Here is an 18,875-nt window from a genome sequence, read left to right on the forward strand (position 1 = left end):
GCCATAGCCCTTTCAAAACTCAGCCACATACCTTGCTTGGCTCACACCTTGAACCTGGTGGTGCAGTGCTTCCTCAAAAATTATCCGGAGTTAACAGCCCTGCTCCAGAAGGTGCGAAGACTGTGTGCGCACATCCGCCGGTCGCCTGTACACTCCGTTCATATGCAGAAGCTGCAGCGATTGCTCCACCTTCCCAACCACTGCCTCATTATCGACATTGCAACAAGGTGGAACTCCACCCTGCACATGGTGGAGCGGCTGTGCGAGCAGAGGCAGGCCATAATGCATTTGTGGGAGGATACACGGCCAGGCACTTTGAGAGCAGACATGGAGTTGACAGGTGTGCAGTGGTCGAAGCTGAAAGACCTTTGTAAAGTCCTTCAGTGTTTTGAGGAATGCACACGGCTGGTAAGCGCAGATGACGCCATCCTAAGCATGAGCATCCCACTTATGCGTCTGCTCATGCAAACTTTGACGCACCTTAAGGAGCAGGCGTCTGCAGCCAATGTTGATGAGGAGGAAGAGGAGGAGGGAATCCTTGATGACATTCAGCCATTGTCTGCTCAGGGACCTCTCCTGGACGAGGTGGAGGAAGAAGAGGAGGAGGAGGATGATGATGGGGATGATTACTTAGGGGAGGAGGATGCATCTCGTGGGGCAAGTGAAAATGTTGGCGTGGCAAGGTCTGGCACAGGGTTTGTGCGTGACTGGAGGGATGTGGATTTGCCAGAAAGTGCTCCTCCACCCAGCACTCGCAGTGCATCATTGACACCGGGAACATTGGCCCACATGTCAGATTATGCCTTGCGGATCCTAAAAAGGGACCCCCGCATTGCCAAAATGATGAACGATGACGACTACTGGTTGGCCAGCATCCTGGATCCACGCTATAAAGGCAAATTCCAAAACATCATGCCACAGGAGAACCTTGACCTAATATTGGCTAATAAACAAGCAACTCTGGTAAATCGGTTGCTTGAGGCATTCCCAGCACACAGCAGCGGTGATGGTTCTCACACGAGCCGTACGGGCCGGGGGCAGCTTGGCAGAGGTGTTCGTGGTGCACACAGCAGAAGTGGCGTTGGAGACAGGGGTTTCATGACAATGTTGTGGACTGATTTTTCAAATACCGCTCACACAACTGGTAATACTGCATCGATGGAAAGTGACAGGAGACAGCAGTTGTCAACTATGGTTACAAACTACTTTTCCTCCCATATCGATGTTCTCCCACACAGGTCATTCCCCTTTGACTATTGGGCCGCTAAACTGGACACCTGGCCTGAATTGGCCCAATATGCCTTACAGGAGCTCGCTTGCCCAGCTGCAAGTGTGCTATCGGAAAGAGTCTTCAGTGCAGCTGGATCAATCCTGACAGAAAAAAGGACCCGTCTGTCAACCCAAAATGTGGATGATCTAACCTTCATTAAAATGAACCACGCATGGGTTTCCAAGGATTTTGTCCCACCTTCCCCTGATGACACATAGGGTGACAGAAAAATGGCTTGCTTTGGTCCACCTCTTCCTGGTACTTCACCTATTTCGCCTTTTGCATCAGCTGAATGTCCAACATCAACATATGCCACTTTCTAAAACTCCCTAACTGTGCTGCCTCCCCCCCATGGCCGGGGTCACCACCTAGCGCACGACACCGTGCGAGTGCCATTGCCCTGGACAGGTGGGTAGGCCGACTCTTGGGCGCGGGCACTGGCACAGGGTCCCTCATAGTGCAATCAAGTGTCTCTGACGGTGGTGGTGCACACCCGCCGTCAGACACACCGCTGTACTATGAGGGGCCCAGTGCCAGTACCGACGCCCACGAGTGTGCCCCCCTTGCTTGGGCAGGGCCCCAGCATTTGCAATCTTTACCTCTCCCTGCTCCTCCGCTGTGTAATCTGGGCCGTCAAATCCATACTGTGCCTGACACCGTCTGAGCCTGCCTCCTGATGTATAGACATATACTTTGAATGTGTACGCGATCCATACATGTTATCCGGGGAAAAGGGACCCTTTCTAACCTTTGTGCAATCACGTGCAATCCATACTGGGCCTAACACCGTCTGAGCCTGCCTCCTGAGACATATATTTTGAATGTGTACGCTATCCATACATGTTATCTGGGGATACGGTACCCTTTCTAACCTTTGTGCAATCACGTGCAATCCATACTGGGCCTAACACCGTCTGAGCCTGCCTCCTGAGACATATATTTTGAATGTGTACGCTATCCATATATGTTATCTGGGGATACGGTACCCTTTCTAACCTTTGTGCAATCACGTGCAATCCATACTGGGCCTAACACCGTCTGAGCCTGCCTCCTGAGACATATATTTTGAATGTGTACGCTATCCATACATGTTATCTGGGGATACGGTACCCTTTCTAACCTTTGTGCAATCACGTGCAATCCATACTGGGCCTAACACCGTCTGAGCCTGCCTCCTGAGACATATATTTTGAATGTGTACGCTATCCATACATGTTATCTGGGGATACGGTACCCTTTCTAACCTTTGTGCAATCACGTGCAATCCATACTGGGCCTATCACCGTCTGAGCCTGCCTCCTGAGACATATATTTTGAATGTGTACGCTATCCATACATGTTATCTGGGGATATGGTGCCCTTTCTAACCATTTGTGCAATCATGTGCAATCCATACTGGGCCTAACACCGTCTGAGCCTGCCTCCTGAGACATATATCTTGAATGTGTACGCTATCCATACATGTTATCCGGGGATACGGTACCCTTTCTAACCTTTGTGCAATCACGTGCAATCCATACTGGGCCTAACACCGTCTGAGCCTGCCTCCTTAGACATATATTTTGAATGTGTATGCTATCCATACATGTTATCTGGGGATACGGTACCCTTTCTAACCTTTGTGCAATCACGTGCAATCCATACTGGGCCTAACACCGTCTGAGCCTGCCTCCTGAGACATATATTTTGAATGTGTATGCTATCCATACATGTTATCTGGGGATACGGTACCCTTTCTAACCTTTGTGCAATCACGTGCAATCCATACTGGGCCTAACACCGTCTGAGCCTGCCTCCTGAGACATATATTTTGAATGTGTACGCTATCCATACATGTTATCTGGGGATACGGTACCCTTTCTAACCTTTGTGCAATCACGTGCAATCCATACTGGGCCTAACACCGTCTGAGCCTGCCTCCTGAGACATATATTTTGAATGTGTACGCTATCCATATATGTTATCTGGGGATACGGTACCCTTTCTAACCTTTGTGCAATCACGTGCAATCCATACTGGGCCTAACACCGTCTGAGCCTGCCTCCTGAGACATATATTTTGAATGTGTACGCTATCCATACATGTTATCTGGGGATACGGTACCCTTTCTAACCTTTGTGCAATCACGTGCAATCCATACTGGGCCTAACACCGTCTGAGCCTGCCTCCTGATGTATAGACATATATTTTGAATGTGTACACTATCCATACATGTTATCTGGGGATACGGTACCCTTTCTCTCCTTTGTGCAATCACGTGCAATCCATACTGGGCCTAACACCGTCAGAGAATGATAGATGGGGCCCACCATACACTGGAACATTCCAAAGGTGGACATCAGACACTGGAGCAGCATTTACAGGGCCCATTATACACTAGAGCATTAGAAATGGGGCCCATTATGTTTGGAGCATTATTTGGGCCCATAAGACAGTAGAACTTCATCCATGGGGTCCAACATATACTGTAGCATTATGTGGAGCTCATCATATACTGTTTCAAACATTATATGGGACCAATGATTCTGTATGGAGAAATAGATGGGCCTCGTCATGAGATGTAAAAAGTGAGGTATTTTTCATTGTACTATACCGCTATTTCTCTGCCGTATCGGAGCATGATGAGTTGTGGTATGTGTTAAAGGGGCGCTCTTTCGCCCAGGGCACATGAAAACCTGGAGCCAGCCCTCCCCCCCCACAGTCTGTAGCCAAATAACCCCCATTTTTCAGTGCGTAACTTGTATTATGAAGTTAATTAAGGTTGACAAGCTTAAGTAAGAAGAATTGATGCTTTTGGCATTCAAATGGGCACTGTTGGTGTGTTTCCTGTCCTCCTCTCACTGCCGACTTTTATTCCCCATTGACTTACATTGGGTTTCGTGTTTCGGGACGACCCCGACTTTTCCCTATAATCGGACGATCTTGCTCGACCCGACTTTTGGAAAAGTCGGGTTTTACGAAACGAAACGCGACCCTAAAAAACCAAAAATCGCTCAACTCTACTGATGATCACTTTGCTCTCCTAGAGGTAAGCTGCCACCTGATGTGTCAGTCTGTGGTTTATCATGGGGAACACAGGAGCACCCAGCTGAACGAGTACTTCTGTGTATGGGAGAGTCGACTGAGATGATTGTCAGCCAATTGATTGACATAAATATCATTCTACTGACATCTATCTAATGTGTATGGAGCCCTTAGGAGCTAAATAAACAAATCTGTGTTCTCTAGTATAGACTGTAGGTGGCGCTAGTAACTGTAGAAAAGAGAAAGGAGCACTTTCTGCAAATTAGGAACACACCACCAATGTGATCAATAAAATATAAATAAATAATTAAAATTTCCGCTTAATAATGAACCCCTTTAGCTTGTAGTTTCCTAAAAAATACACACAAATGAATTGGATTGCTCCAAGTTAGGTAGTTATTACCTTAAGGTGTAATCTGAGTGAATGTCTGGACTCCAGAGGACCAGTAAAGAGTGCTGTGTGTCTTGATGTGAAGTCATGAATGATGTTTGCCAGATAAACGTGGGTTAATACAACGGCTCTTCAGGAGTGCTGTCCCGGCCGGTGACAGATACTCCACGCTCCCCTCTTCCAGCGGCGCGCCAGCGTGCAGTGTGTACGATGTGAAGCTGTGGCGTGAGATGAGCCAACAGGACCTTCGTGATGTCACCGGTTATGTGATAGATTACAGGGTGCACAGTGGACCAATTCCTCTCCGACTAGTTTTGGAAAAAACACAGTTTCCTTCATCAGGAAATCTGTGCTCTCGTTCATGCTGACCATTGATCGAGTGGATGAAGGTCAACCATAGAGCTTTTGTTATCGCTGCCATATATTTACAGCACTGGACTTTAACAGCAGCTTTGAAGAACCATAAATGTACAGAGTGATGATGCAAAATTGTTTATGAAGGAAGTTGCCACAATATTGGGAGAAATTTTGATGTCATTATTTATAAACTACTCCTATTACAGTTTATAACAGTAGTTCACATGACAGAATGTGAGTTTGTTTCAGAATTTTTTATTTATTAAGATCGCTGGTATAGTGCCAACATATTACACAGCATTTTATAGACATCATCACTAGTCCCCATAGGGCTACCAATATTCCTTTTCAGCATGTCTTTGGAGTAAGTGCAATCTGTTAGCAAGAGCAGAATATTGTGCCTGTAAACACAAAATATCAGTGTTTCAGTAAATGTAGAATATTCATGTGTCAGTAAATGTAGAATTTCAATGTGTCAGTAAATGTAGAATGTGAATGAGTTAGTAAATGTAGAATGTCAATGTGTCAGCTTATGTAGAATGTCAATGTGTCAGTAAGTGCAGAATGTCAATGTGTCAGTAAATGTAGTATGTCAATGTGTCAGCTTATGTAGAATGTCAATGTGTCAGTGAGCACAGAATGTCAGTGTGTCAGTAAATGTAGAATTTCAGTGTGTCAGTAAATACAAAATGTCCATGTCAGTAAGTGCAAAATGTCAGTGCCAGTGAGTGCAGAATGTCAATGTGTCAGTGAGAGCAGAATGTCAGTGTCAGTAAATGCAACATGTCAGTGTATCAGTAAGAGGATGTCAGCGAGTCAGTATGTGCTTTATGTTAGGCATTGTGTGAGCAAATGTATCATGTTAGCCTTAGTGCAAAGAAAGAGGTGTCATTCAGTGATAGCGAGTGTTAGAGCTCATGCTCACTTGCGATGAAATTGGACGAATTCAATCTGATAAAAAAATCGGATTGAATTCAGACCTTTGTTAATCTATGATGGTGTGCTCATCTGCGTTTTTTTTCCAGCTCAGATCGTATCAAGATCGGGCTGGAAAAAAATCGCAGCATGCTGCTATTGTCATCAGAAAACGGATAGCATCCCGCAATAGAAGTTAATGGATGTGATAAAAAATTGCACAGCACATGCACAGCAATCGTACCATGAGAGTGCTGTGCAATTTTACGCACCGGTGTCCTTTGAAAAGCCGGCAATTTATATGCGGCTATACCATACAATCACACTGACAAGTTACAAAAGAATAGATAGAACACATATATACACATAGAATAGGTGTATATATATATATATATATATATATATATATGTATATATATATGTATGTCAGTGACACACATATATATATATGTATTTATATTGCACAGAAAGATAGATAGAAGAATAGCCATTATTTCATTTTTGGCTTCTGTAAAATCAATGCAGAACTCGACAGGATAGGAGACATGGTTTACATACAGTAAACCCATGCAGAACAGTTAGATTTATATACATCAGTGTCTAAGGCTGGTTTCACATTCGCGTTAAAACAACGCTGCGCACTGCGTCGTTAAGCCCCGCCCCGATCCGGCTCCCTGCCCGCTCCATCCGGGATCACCGCCTACTTTCGCATTTGCACGCATGCGATCGGCGCACCCTATCTTTAGCATAGGGTGCGCAGATCATGCGCTGCCAGTGTGAAAGTAGCGTGCTGCGCACTTTTGACGGTGCGCCGTGCGTGCCGAAATGCAGCATGTTGCATTTCGGCGCGCACGGCGCACCGTCAAAACTGCGCAGCACGCTACTTTCACACTGGCAGCGCATGATCTGCGCACCCTATGCTAAAGATAGGGTGCGCCGATCGCATGCGTGCAAATGCGAAAGTAGGCGGTGATCCCGGATGAGGCGGGCAGGGAGCCGGATCGGGGTGGGGCTTAACGACGCAGTGCGCAGCATTGTTTTAACGCGAATGTGAAACCAGCCTAATACTGTTAGTAGTATGTGGGTGTAAAATGTTGGACCTGTATGTATTTAATAAAATATTCTTTTCACTGAAAAAACTGTAATTTGCTCCGGTGCAATTTTCTGCACCAGAGAGGGAATGCCAGTGACTGAGGGCAGATATTAATAGCCTAGGAAGGGACCATGGTTATTGCCCCCCTGGCTAAAAACATCTGCCCCCAGCCACCCCAGAAAAGGTGCATCTGTAAGATGCACCAATTCCGGCACTTAGCCTCTCCTGTTATGATTAGGTAACTGAGAAGGACAACGGGGAATAGACTAGGCAACCAGATAACCAGAGCGGTTGGTAGCTAGCGGATTGCAGACCCCTAAACTGACAACATAACTAGAATTAGCCGTGGGACATACCTATGATGCCCTAGACACCTCGGCACAGCCACAGAATTAACTAAGCCTAAAGAGAGAAATGGGAAAGCTTAACTGCCCTGGAGTAGAACCACAAAGGAATAGATAGCCCTCAAACATATATTGCCAGTGAGACAAGAAGAAGCACAAAACACAGGCAGAGAATAGAGCAAGCATATGATGGGGCCCAAACTGTCTATATAAAACAGGACAGGAAAGTATACTGTCTACAATCACACAAAAAACCCTAAGAAAAATCCAACACGTCTGACATGAAAAATACCGAGGCCACACGACCTCTCCCCCACTAAATCAGAACTCTGGTGTGAACTGGTTACTAAAAAGATTAACAAGCGCTGTGGCATATGGAACAGGGTCCAGTATAGGTCCCAACAGGGAACCAGGCTGAACTCACACCAGCTAAGCAAAAATCAGAGACAAGCAAAAATGGATCCAATGCAAAAAAAGATTCAATAAGGCAAATAACTTATCTGAAAGATGCAGGACGGAGCAGGAGACAAGCAGACTTCAAAATGTGCTCAGGAAGCAAACCAAATCACCAGCAAGAGCTGAGGGAAGGTTGCTCACTTAAATCTCCCCAGTCTGTAACACTTGACCTCGCATCATCCTGCTCAGGTGATTGACTTCTGTCAGCTAAACCAGCTCCATTACCAGCAGCAACCACCAGATGGAGCCCAAACTCAGAAGCCAGGTCAAAAATGTTCACAACACTCTCCCCATTGCCCTGTATTGGTGGCATATGGGTTAATAAGGGGTTATTGTCACCATTATATTGTAAGGTGACAGTAAGTCTGGCTTAGTAATGGAGAGGTGTCAATAAGACACCTGTCCATTACTAATCCTAAAGTTTGTAAAGGGTTAAATAAACACACATGCAGAATAAAGTATTTTAATGAAAAGAAATAGCACATTGTTTTCCCATCTATATTCTTCTGCTAGTCCAAACGATGCCCTCAATCTCCTGTAATGAATAAAAAATAAAAAAAAACAATATACCATACCTCTCTGGTGTCCAGTCCCATGCTGTAATCCGTATCTGGGGCCATATTCAGTTTTCAGACTGGAGCGGTGCTAGTGCGACCGCCCCAGCTGTAAACCACTGCTGAATGACTGAGATGATGCCAGCACTTGCTTCAGAGACAAGCGCTGACGTCACTGAGTTTGCCCTCTCTGCCTACCTGACCCGCGCTGAACTCTGCAGTGTGGAAAAATTAACTGGCATTCTCCCAAGCTCAAGAGTTCACTGCATTTCAGGCTATGAGGCAGCACATCTATCGGTGACTAGATATATATTATATATATTATAATATACATATAATATATTTTTATATATGTATTTTACTGTTGAGCGAAACGGGTCGGTCAAATTCAAAAATCGCCGACTTTAGCTAAAGTCGGGTTTCGCGGATCGAAACCCGACCATAGCGTGAGGTCGGCCATGAGGTCGCCGAGGTCGCCGAGCCGAGCGCCAAAGTCGTGTTTCAAATAATGCTTCCAGCGCCTTTTCTCAGCCAATGATGGAGTACGCACACTGTGGGCAATGCAATGACATGGGCAGCAGCCACCACCATCTTAGAGAAGGGAATTGCAGTGATTGGCTAGCTTTGTGTGGCATCACAGTGGCTATAAAAGGCCGTGACCACCGACCGCCACCTTACTTCTGCCGATCTTAGAATAGTGAGAGGTGCTGCTGCTGATTCTGTATAAGGGAGAGTGTTAGGCAGGGAAGAAGAAAAAAAATTGCTTCTACTGATAGCGCTTTTCACTGTACAGCTAGTGTGCAGTGAAAGGGGAGGATTTTTGTTGTGTGCAGCAGCACTGGTGGTGATTAGGCTGCCTTTTAAGGCTACCTGATAGCTGCATTGCTGTGTGCACACTGCTGTTCAAACTGCTTTTTTCAAAGCACTCCAACTTTTATTATTTTGTTCTGGTGAGTTACCGAGCATTCATTTTTTCACACATCGTATAGCGGTGTAGGCTCCTCACACACTACGGTTTACCGACTGGTATCACGGAGAAATGCAAGCTATCTGTGTGTGACTCTGGAAAAACAAACCGAGGAGATTTTCCATTTTTTCAGACCTACACCTTATAGAACTGTCCGCTTTTCAAACAGTTTCGTACATCTGCTGTTTGATTATGGTCAAAACTATACGGAGACAGCGTCTGTCACTCCGTATAAAAATAGACGGAGATTGACAATTTTCCATAAAGACACTGTATAGTGGTGTATGCTCCTCACACACTACCGTGTACCGGCTGGTATCATGGACAAATACAAGCTATCTGTGTGACTCTGGAAAAACAAGCCAAGGAGATTTTCCATTTTTCCAGACCTACACCTTATAGAGCTGTCCGCTTTTCAAGCAGTTTTGTATATCTGCTGTTTGAGAACGGTCAAAACTATACAGAGACAGCGTGTGTCACTCCGTATAAAAATAGACGGAGACTGACAATTTTCCATACAGACACCGTATAGCGGTGTACGCTCCTCACACACTACCGTGTACCGACTGGTATCACGGAGAAATACAAGCCGTGTGTGACTCTGGAAAAACAAACAGAGGAGATTTTCCATTTTTCCAGACCTACACCTTATAGAACTGTCCGCTTTTCAAACAGTTTCGTACATCTGCTGTTTGATTAAGGTCAAAACTATACGGAGACAGCATCTGTCACTCCTTACAAAAATAGACGAAGATTGACAATTTTCCATACAGACACCATATAGCGGCCAACCTTATATGTTCATCCAACTGGATCCAATATTTCCTGGAGGATGTATCCAACACCCATGAGGCAGCAGCAGCTGTTTTTCTTCATGCCTACATAGGAGTTTTGCCTGTCACAACTTCACCAGGTGAGCATAACCAACACTATAGAACTCTCCCCTCATAGGGCATTACCCTATTGTGCTCTATATTTCCCACTTCTAAATTTCTAAAAAAAAACCTAACATACTCACCTACCCATTTACCTCTCTGATCGCTATTGAGTCCTCTCCTTTTCTCTGACCTCATCTCTGGCCTCTTTACTGTAGACCAGGCTCTCAGCCACATCTAGGCCAGGATCTTGACCTATAGTGAAGAAGCTGACATGGGCTTCATAATGTTGCACCATCTTCTCAACTTTGTGATACACAGTAGGTTTCTGCTTGGACACTGCTGAAAGTCCCGACCTACTGTATAATATAGAGGGCAGAGATGCAGTGCACCCGGTGACATAAAAAAGGAGACAAATCAATGTTATGAGTATTGTTTTAAAAATCCATCGTATACTCACCTAGGTGGCCTTCTTCTTTCCCCTTTTGCATGACACATCTTTAAGATTTCCACCAGTATCCAAGCCCTGGAGGTCACTGTGTCATAAGCTCATGACTTTCATCTTGTAACCTTATAATGCGCATTAACCTTCAAGGCCTGAAAGCAGCCATAAGTCCTGCCCAATAGTGAAAAAGTCAGAAGATTTGGAGCACCAGATGATGGAAAGAAGAAAACCACATGGCGGACGGAAAGCATTGGGACAGGAGGGGTCACTGGTGAGGTCAGTATTTTTTTTCCTGGCCCTGTTTCAACTTACAGACATATCCAGATTATGGTGGTATGTAAAAATTTTGTCACCCCTCTGCAAAATTACTGTTATTGTGAACAGGTAAGCAAGATGAAGGATCTTTGAAAAGTGTTAAAGTTAAAGATAACACATTTCCTTTGTATTTTTGACAAAAGAATACATATATTGTAATTTTTTAATTTTAAAAATTACAAAAAGGAAAATGGGCCAATGAAAAGAATGGTGCATCCTGCATGGTTTGTACCTAATAACACACTCTTTTGAAAATATCACAGCTTGTACATGCTTTTTGGAACCATCCAAGAGTCTTTCAATTCCTGTTGGAAAATGTTCCTTGGAAAATTATTCCAGTTCTGTAAGATTCCTGCATCATTTTGCATGCACTTGTATTTTGAGGACTAGCCACAGATTTTCAATGATGATCGGATCAAGGAATTGTGAGGGCCATTGTAAAACCTTCAGCTTGCTCCTTTTTGAGGTAGTTCATTGTGGATTTTGACGTGCGTTTATGATCATTATCCATTTGTAGAAGCCATCTTCTTTTCAACGTCAGCTTTTTTTTTTTAAAACAGATGATCTTATGTTTGCACTTAGAATTTGTTTAAATTCATTGAATCGGTTCTTCCCTCTACCCAAGAAATGTTCCTTGTGCCATTGGTTGCAACACAACCCCAAAGCATGATTGCTGCATCCCCATGATTGATGCACCCTCATGCTTAATGTTTGGCAAGCTACAGAACATTTCTAGTTTATACCTCAGGGAGTGCCTGCACTTGTGATTTACAATGAATCAATTCACTGTAAATCAAATTTGAGACAATTTTTGCAAAGTTTAAGATTTCAAATTTCAAATGATTAAATCATTTTTTAGCTATAACCTTCCATCTAAGGTAAACATGAGTTTGATAAAAACAGTTAATGATTATGTTAATATTGCTGTTCATTGTACATTTCGGGGCAGCTGTGATCAACTTTTAAATTAGTAATTATTCAGTCTATTAAACCAGAAGGAAAATATACAGGAGAAATAGCGTCTGCATGAGTCCATCAAAATTCTTTTGTATTTTTACATGCAAATGGAAATGTAGATAGGTTAAGGGTGACTTGATAAGAAAAAGAAAACCCAAACATCTACTTTTTGCAGCACAGTAATTAAATAATGGTGCACTCACCCTGACTTGACCCACAAAAGCGTTCACTTCTTCTTCTTGAACTGAGAGATTTCTAGGCAGGTAAGGATCAAAGACCGGGTCATTGTCATTCACATCCGTCACCAGCACATTAACAGTAGCAGTTGAGGTCTACAAGAAAATGTATCTTAGTTTAGTGCCAGCAGAACATATTTCATACAGGCTCAAGTGGATTCGCTGAAATGTGCTCGTTCTCTTTACAAACTCATAGAAAACTGTATATTGCTTATTTTCACATAATTGCTTAGAGCCTTTCTGGAGAGGAAGAATAGCCTAAGAAGCTTCATAAAATCTGTCATTCAAAACAGTAAACAAAATCATTTGACAGACATTATATAATCATTGCATAGTAGTTTTTGATTGGAATCAGAAAAGAATATTAATAGTTCTCCTGGTGAGCAGTAATTTCAGAAAACCATATATCCACTGTGGACAAAGCAAGTATGGTTCTCACATGTGAAACCTTCCTGACCAGGCCAATTTTTTTCAATTCTGACCAGTGTCACTTTATGAGGTAATAACTCTGGAATGCTTCAATGCATCACCCCAGTGACAAGTTGTGCGTCATATTAAATTTAGGTCAATATGATTTGTTTTTACTTATGAAAATAAAAACAATGTACAAAAAAAAATTGGAAAATGTAGCAATTTTCAGACTTTTAAAATCATTCCCCACAAGTCTACTTCACATCAGCATACATTTTGAAACTTAATTTTGTTTATAAGGAAGTTTAAAAGGTTACAAATTTATCAGCAATATTTATTTTTCCAGCAAAATATACAAAACCAATCTTTTTAGAGACCACATAAAACCCATTTTTAAGTGATTTTGAGGGGCCTATATGACAGAAAATACCCAAAAATGACACCATCTTAAAAGCTAAACCCCTCAAAGTCTTCAAACACACATTCAAGAAGTTTATTAACACTTTAGGGGCTTCACCAGAATTAAATCAATGTGGAAGGAAAAAATATACCAAAATATTGATTTTACCTTAAAGTTTTCATTTTTACAAGGGTAACAGGAGAAATGGACAGTACAGTTTGTTATGCAGCTTCTCTTGAGTGTTTGGGTGCACAAAATTGGCTGGTGCCAAGAATCAAACACCCCTAGTATTAATAACAAGAGTGGTCCTAATAAATAAAGCATGGTCAAGGGTAAAGGTGCCCTGATGAAGCATCTGTGAATTGTGTGTCAGGTGTGCGAGTCTTTACACCTTGCGCATACTATTGTACATATTTAACCATCTATTGACCATGCTTTATAGTATGTATTAGGACCACTCCTGTTTTTATCCTTAGTGGTGTTGGTGTTTTTTTTCTTGGTTCACCCATCAACATTACCTGTTGTTTTTAATCATTTTTGTAATATTTTTGTAAATATTCATTTTATTCCTAATTTTTTCTATCCCGCATTTATCATTATTTGTTTCTGTTTTGTGCCAGTGCTTTTGGAACTTATTGCTCTATTCTTAGTTATGGTTAATCATTCATAAACAGAAGGAGACATAGACAGATCTTGCTGCTGTTTTCTAGTAAGTGTTTTATTTGCACCTAGTGATGAATTTACAACTATACTGCTAACATTCTGTTGTTCTATAGGATGGCAAAAGAGTACAAATCCCAAGTGTCTGTGTTTACGTAATATGGGAGAAATGAAAGCTGCTAGTCTCCACTTACTGGATAAGAGCCAACTGAAAATTAGAAATACTGCATTTAGAGGAGAATGATGGACACAAGTCATATAATGACCAAAAATAGTGTTAATCCACATGTACACACACAAAATGGCTTATTCTGCAAAATCACCTGAAATAACAAGTATTCTTTAACCCCTTTCTGCCATCAGACGTAGTATCCCGTCCATGTGCCCTGGGACATAATTCCCAGGGACGGGATAGTACGTCATAGCGTGGTGAGCGCCGCTGATCGCGGCCGGGTGTCAGCTGATTATCACAGCTGACACCCGGCACAATGTGTCAGGGGTGGTCACGGACCACCCCCGACACGTTAACCCCTTGTACACCGCGATCAAACATGATCGTGGTGTACCGGGGTTAAAGGGAAGCATCGGCAGGGAGGGGGCTCCCTCCATGCTTCCCTGAGCCCCCCATGGCAGCGCAATGTGCAGCGCTGCTGCGGGGGGCTCTTTCTCTACAGGCCCCCAGATCCACGATGGCAACGGGGACCTTCGGGGGCCTGTAGGGAGCTGACTTTCTCACTGCCTTCAAAGCGCAGGCATGAGGAAGTCTGCAGCAGTGCCTGTGACAGATTGCTGATCTGTCACAGTGATCTGTGATGTGACAGATCAGCGATCTGTCACAGGACAGTGATGTCCCACCTGGGACAATGCAATAAAGTTAAAAAAAAAGTGTAAAAATAATTTTAAAAAAATCGCTAAATAAATTAGTAAAAAAAAATATTCCCCAATAAATTCATTTTTTGAAAATAAAAAAAACAAAACAATAAAAGTACACATATTTGGTATCGCCGCATCCGTAACGACCCGCCCTATGAAACTGTCCCATTAGTTAACCCCTTTAATGAACCCCTTAAAAAATAAAAATAAAAAACGAAGCAAAAAATAATGATTTATTATCATACCACCGAACAAAAAGTGCAATAACGCGCGATCAAAAAGACGCATATAAAAATCCATGGTACCTCTGAAAACGTCAGCTTGTCCCGCAAAAAACGAGCTGCCAAACAGCGTCATCCGCAAAAAAATTAAAAAGCTATAGCTCGCAGAATAAAGCGATGCAAAAATAATTATTTTTTATATAAAATAGTTTTCATTGCATAAAACCGACAAAACATAAAAAAACGACCTAAATGAGGTATCGCTGTAACCGTACTGACCCAAAGAATAAAACCACCTTATCAATTTTACCGCACGCTGAACGGTGTAAATGCACCCCCCCAAAAGAAATTCATGAAACACTGGTTTTTGTTCATTCTGCGTCCCAAAAATCAGAATAAAAAGCGATAAAAAAAGTCACATGCCCGAAAATAGTACCAATAAAAACGTTAACTCGTCCCGCAAAAAATATGACCTCACATTACTCAGTGGGTCAAAATACGGAAAAATTATAGCTCTCAATATGTGGTGAAGCAAAAACTATTTTTACAATAAAAAGCGTCTTTTAGCGTGTGACAGCTGCCAAACATAAAAACCGCCATAAATAGTAAATCAAACCCCCTGTTATCACCCCCTTAGTTAGGGAAAAATGATAAAATAAAATTTTTTTATTTATTTCCATTTTCCCATTAGGGTTAGGGCTAGGGCTAGGGTTAGGGTTAGGGCTAGGGTTAGGGCTATGGCTAGGGCTAGGGTTAGGGCTAGGGTTAGGGTTAGGGTTACTGCTAGGGTTAGGGCTAGGGTTAGGGCTGACATTAGGGTTAGGGGTGTGTTGGGGTTAGGGTTGGAGCTATTATTGGGGGGTTTCCACTGTTTGGGCAAATCAGGTGCTCTCCAAATGCAACATGGCGTCTGATCTCAATTCCAGCCAATTGTGCGTTGAAAAAGTCAAGTGGTGCTCCCTCCCTCCCAAGCTCTGCCATGCGCCCAAACAGTGTTTTACCCCCACATATAAGGTATCAGCATACTCAGGACACAAATTGCAAAACAACTTTTGGGGTCCAATTTTTCCTGTTACCCTTAAGAAAATAAAAAATTGGGGGCAAAAATATCATTTTTGTGGAAAAAAATGATTTTTTTATTTTCACGCCCAGGCGTCATAAGCTTCTGTGAAGCACTTGGGGGTTCAAAGTGCTCACCGCATTTCTAGATAAGTTGCGTGGGGGGTCTAGTTTCCAAAATGGGATCACTTGTGGGGAGTTTCAATAGTTTAGGTACATCAGGGGTTCTCCAAATGCACATGACACCCACAGACCAATCCATCAAAGTCTGCATTCCAAAGCGTCACTACTTCCCTTCTGAGCCCCGACATGTGCCCATACAGTATTTTTCTCCCACATATGAGGTATCAGCTTACTCAGGACAAATTGGACAACAACTTTTGGGGTCCAATTTCTCCTGTTACCCTTGGGAAAATAAAAAATGGGGACTAAAAGATGATGTTTGCTGAAAAAATACGATATTTTTACTTTCACGCCCGGTCGTTATAAACTTCTGTGAAGCACTGGGGGGTCCAAAGTGCTCACCACACATCTAGATAAGTTCCTTAGCGGTCTAATTTCCAAAATGGGGTCACTTGTGGGGGGTTTCCACTGTTTAGGTACATCAGGGGCTCTCCAAAAGCAACATGACACCCGCAGACCATGCAATCAAAGTCTGCATTACAAAAGTCACTACTTCCCTTCCGAGCCCCGACGTGTGCCCATACAGTAGTTTTCTCCCACATATGGGGTATCAGCGTATTCAGGACAAATTGGACAACAACTTTTGGGGTCCAATTTCTCCTGGTACACTTGGGAAAATAAAAAAATTGGTGACTAAAAGATCATGTTTGTGGAAAAAATAAAAAAAATTTTATTTTCACGCCCGGGCGTTATAAACTTCCATGAAGCACTGGGGGTTTCAAAGTGCTCACCACACATCTAAATAAGTTCTTTAGGGGGTCTAGTTTTCAAAATGGTGTCATTTGTGGGGAGTTTCTACTGTTTTGGTACATCAGGGGCTTTCCAAACGCGACATGGTGTCCGATCTCAATTCCAGCCAAAAACGTCAAATGGCGCTGCTTCCCTTCCGAGCTCTGCCATGCGCCCAAATAGTGGTTTACCCCCACATGTGGGGTATCAGCGCACTCAGGACAAACAGCAGAATATCTTTTAGGGTCCTGTTACCCTTGGAAAAGTAAGAATTGAGGGTGAAAAGATCATGTTTGTGGAAAAAATATGATTTTTAATTGTATGCTGTATGTTATAAACTTCTGTGAAGCCCTTGGGGGTTCAAAGTTCTCACCACATATTTAGATAAGTTCCTTGGGGGGCCTAGTTTCCAAAATGGTGTCTTTTGTGGGGGTTTCCACTGTATTGGTACATCAGGGGTTTTCCAATCGCGACGTGGTGTCCGATCTCAATTCCAGCCAAAAACATCAAATGGCGCTGCTTCCCTTCCGAGCTCTGCCATGCACCCAAATATTCATTTACACCCACATATGGGGTATCAGTGTACTCAGGACAAATTGCACAATAACTTTTAGGGTCCTGCTACCCTTGGAAAAATAAAAATTGGAGGTGAAAAGATAATTTTTGTGGAAAAAATATGATTTTTTAATAGTACCGCTGTACGTTATAAACTTCTGTGAAGCACTTGTGGGTTCAAAGTTCTCACCACATATCTAGATAAGTTCCTTGGGGGGTCTAGTTTCCAAAATGGGGTCACTTGTGGGGTACATGAGGGGCTCTCCAAACGCGACATGGCGTCCGATCTGAATTCCAGCCAATTTTGCATTGAAAAAGTCAAACGGCGCTCCTTCCCTTCTGAGGTCTGCCATGCGCCGAAACAGTGGTTCCCCCCCACATATCAGGTATCAGCGCACTCAGGACAAATTGCACAATAACTTTTGCATTCCAATTTCTCCAGTTACCCTTGGTAAAATAAAAAAAATTGAACCTGAATTATTTTTTTTGTGAAAAAAAGTTAAATGTTCATTTTTTTTTAAATATTCAAAAAATTCCTGTGACGCACCTAAAGGGTTAATAAACTTCTTGAATGTGGTTTTGAGCACCTTAAGGGGTGAAGTTTTTAGATTGATTTCACTTTTGGGTATTTTCTATCATATAGACCCCTCATAGTGGCTTCAAATGTGATGTGGTCCATAAAAATAAAATGGTGTTGCAAAAATGAGAAATCGCTGGTCAACTTTTAACCCTTATAACTTCCTAACGAAAAAAAATTTTGGTTCTAAAATTGTCATGATGTAAAGTTAATATGTGGGAAATGTTACTTATTAAGTTTTTTTTGTGCCGTATCTCTGTGATTTAAGAGCATAAAAATTAAAAGTTGGAAAATTGTGAAATTTTCAAAATTTTCGCCAAATTTCTGCTTTTTTCACAAATAAACACAAGTTATTTGAATGAAATTTTACCACTAACATCAAGTACAATATGTCAAGAGAAAATATTGTCAGAATCACAGAGATCCATGGAAGCGTTTCAGAGTTATTACCTCATAAATGGACAGTGGTCAGAATTGTAAAAATTGTTCCGGGAGTTAACGTGCAAACCACCCTTGGTAGTGAAGGGGTTAAAATGGATCTCAGTCATGTGATGTAAGAAGTGAAGTATTTTTCATTGTACTATACTGCTATTTCTCTGCTGTATCAGAGGATCATGAATTGTGGCATGTGTTAAAGGAGCCCAGTGACCCTCTTTGGCCCAGGGCCCACGAAAATCTGGAGCCAGCCCTACCCCCCACACAACTTTAGTCAAATAACCCCCAGTTTTCAATGCCTGACTATTACTATAAAGTAAATTAAGGTTGACAAGCTTAAGTAATAAGAATTGATGTTTTTGGCATTAAAATGGGCACTGTAGGTTTGCTTCCTGTCCTCCACTCACTGCCGACTTTTCTTTCCCATTGACTTGCATTGGGTTTCGTGTTTCAGTCGGCCTTCGACTTTTCACGATAATCGGCCGATTACGCTCGACCCGACTTTTGCGAAAGTCGGGTTTCATGAAACCCGACTTGACCCGAAAAAAGGCAAAGTTGCTCATCTCTAGCGGT

At 42.6% G+C, this 18,875-nt stretch overlaps 1 protein-coding gene across 2 annotated transcripts in view; it reads right to left on the reverse strand.

Annotated features, from left to right (window-relative positions):
* The window catches only part of PCDH15 (protocadherin related 15), a 2,659,104-nt gene that overhangs the window by 1,015,442 nt on the left and 1,624,787 nt on the right, over positions 1–18,875 (reverse strand). For both annotated transcript variants that reach the window (XM_073548247.1, XM_073548246.1), the window contains exon 19: positions 12,167–12,295. In XM_073548247.1, coding sequence (XP_073404348.1) covers positions 12,167–12,295 — 129 coding nt within the window. The remainder of the gene's footprint in view (positions 1–12,166; positions 12,296–18,875) is intronic.

The sequence above is a fragment of the Dendrobates tinctorius genome, unplaced genomic scaffold, assembly GCF_039654945.1.
Source record: "Dendrobates tinctorius isolate UK_male_01 unplaced genomic scaffold, ASM3965494v1 ptg000156l, whole genome shotgun sequence".
NCBI lineage: Eukaryota > Metazoa > Chordata > Amphibia > Anura > Dendrobatidae > Dendrobates > Dendrobates tinctorius.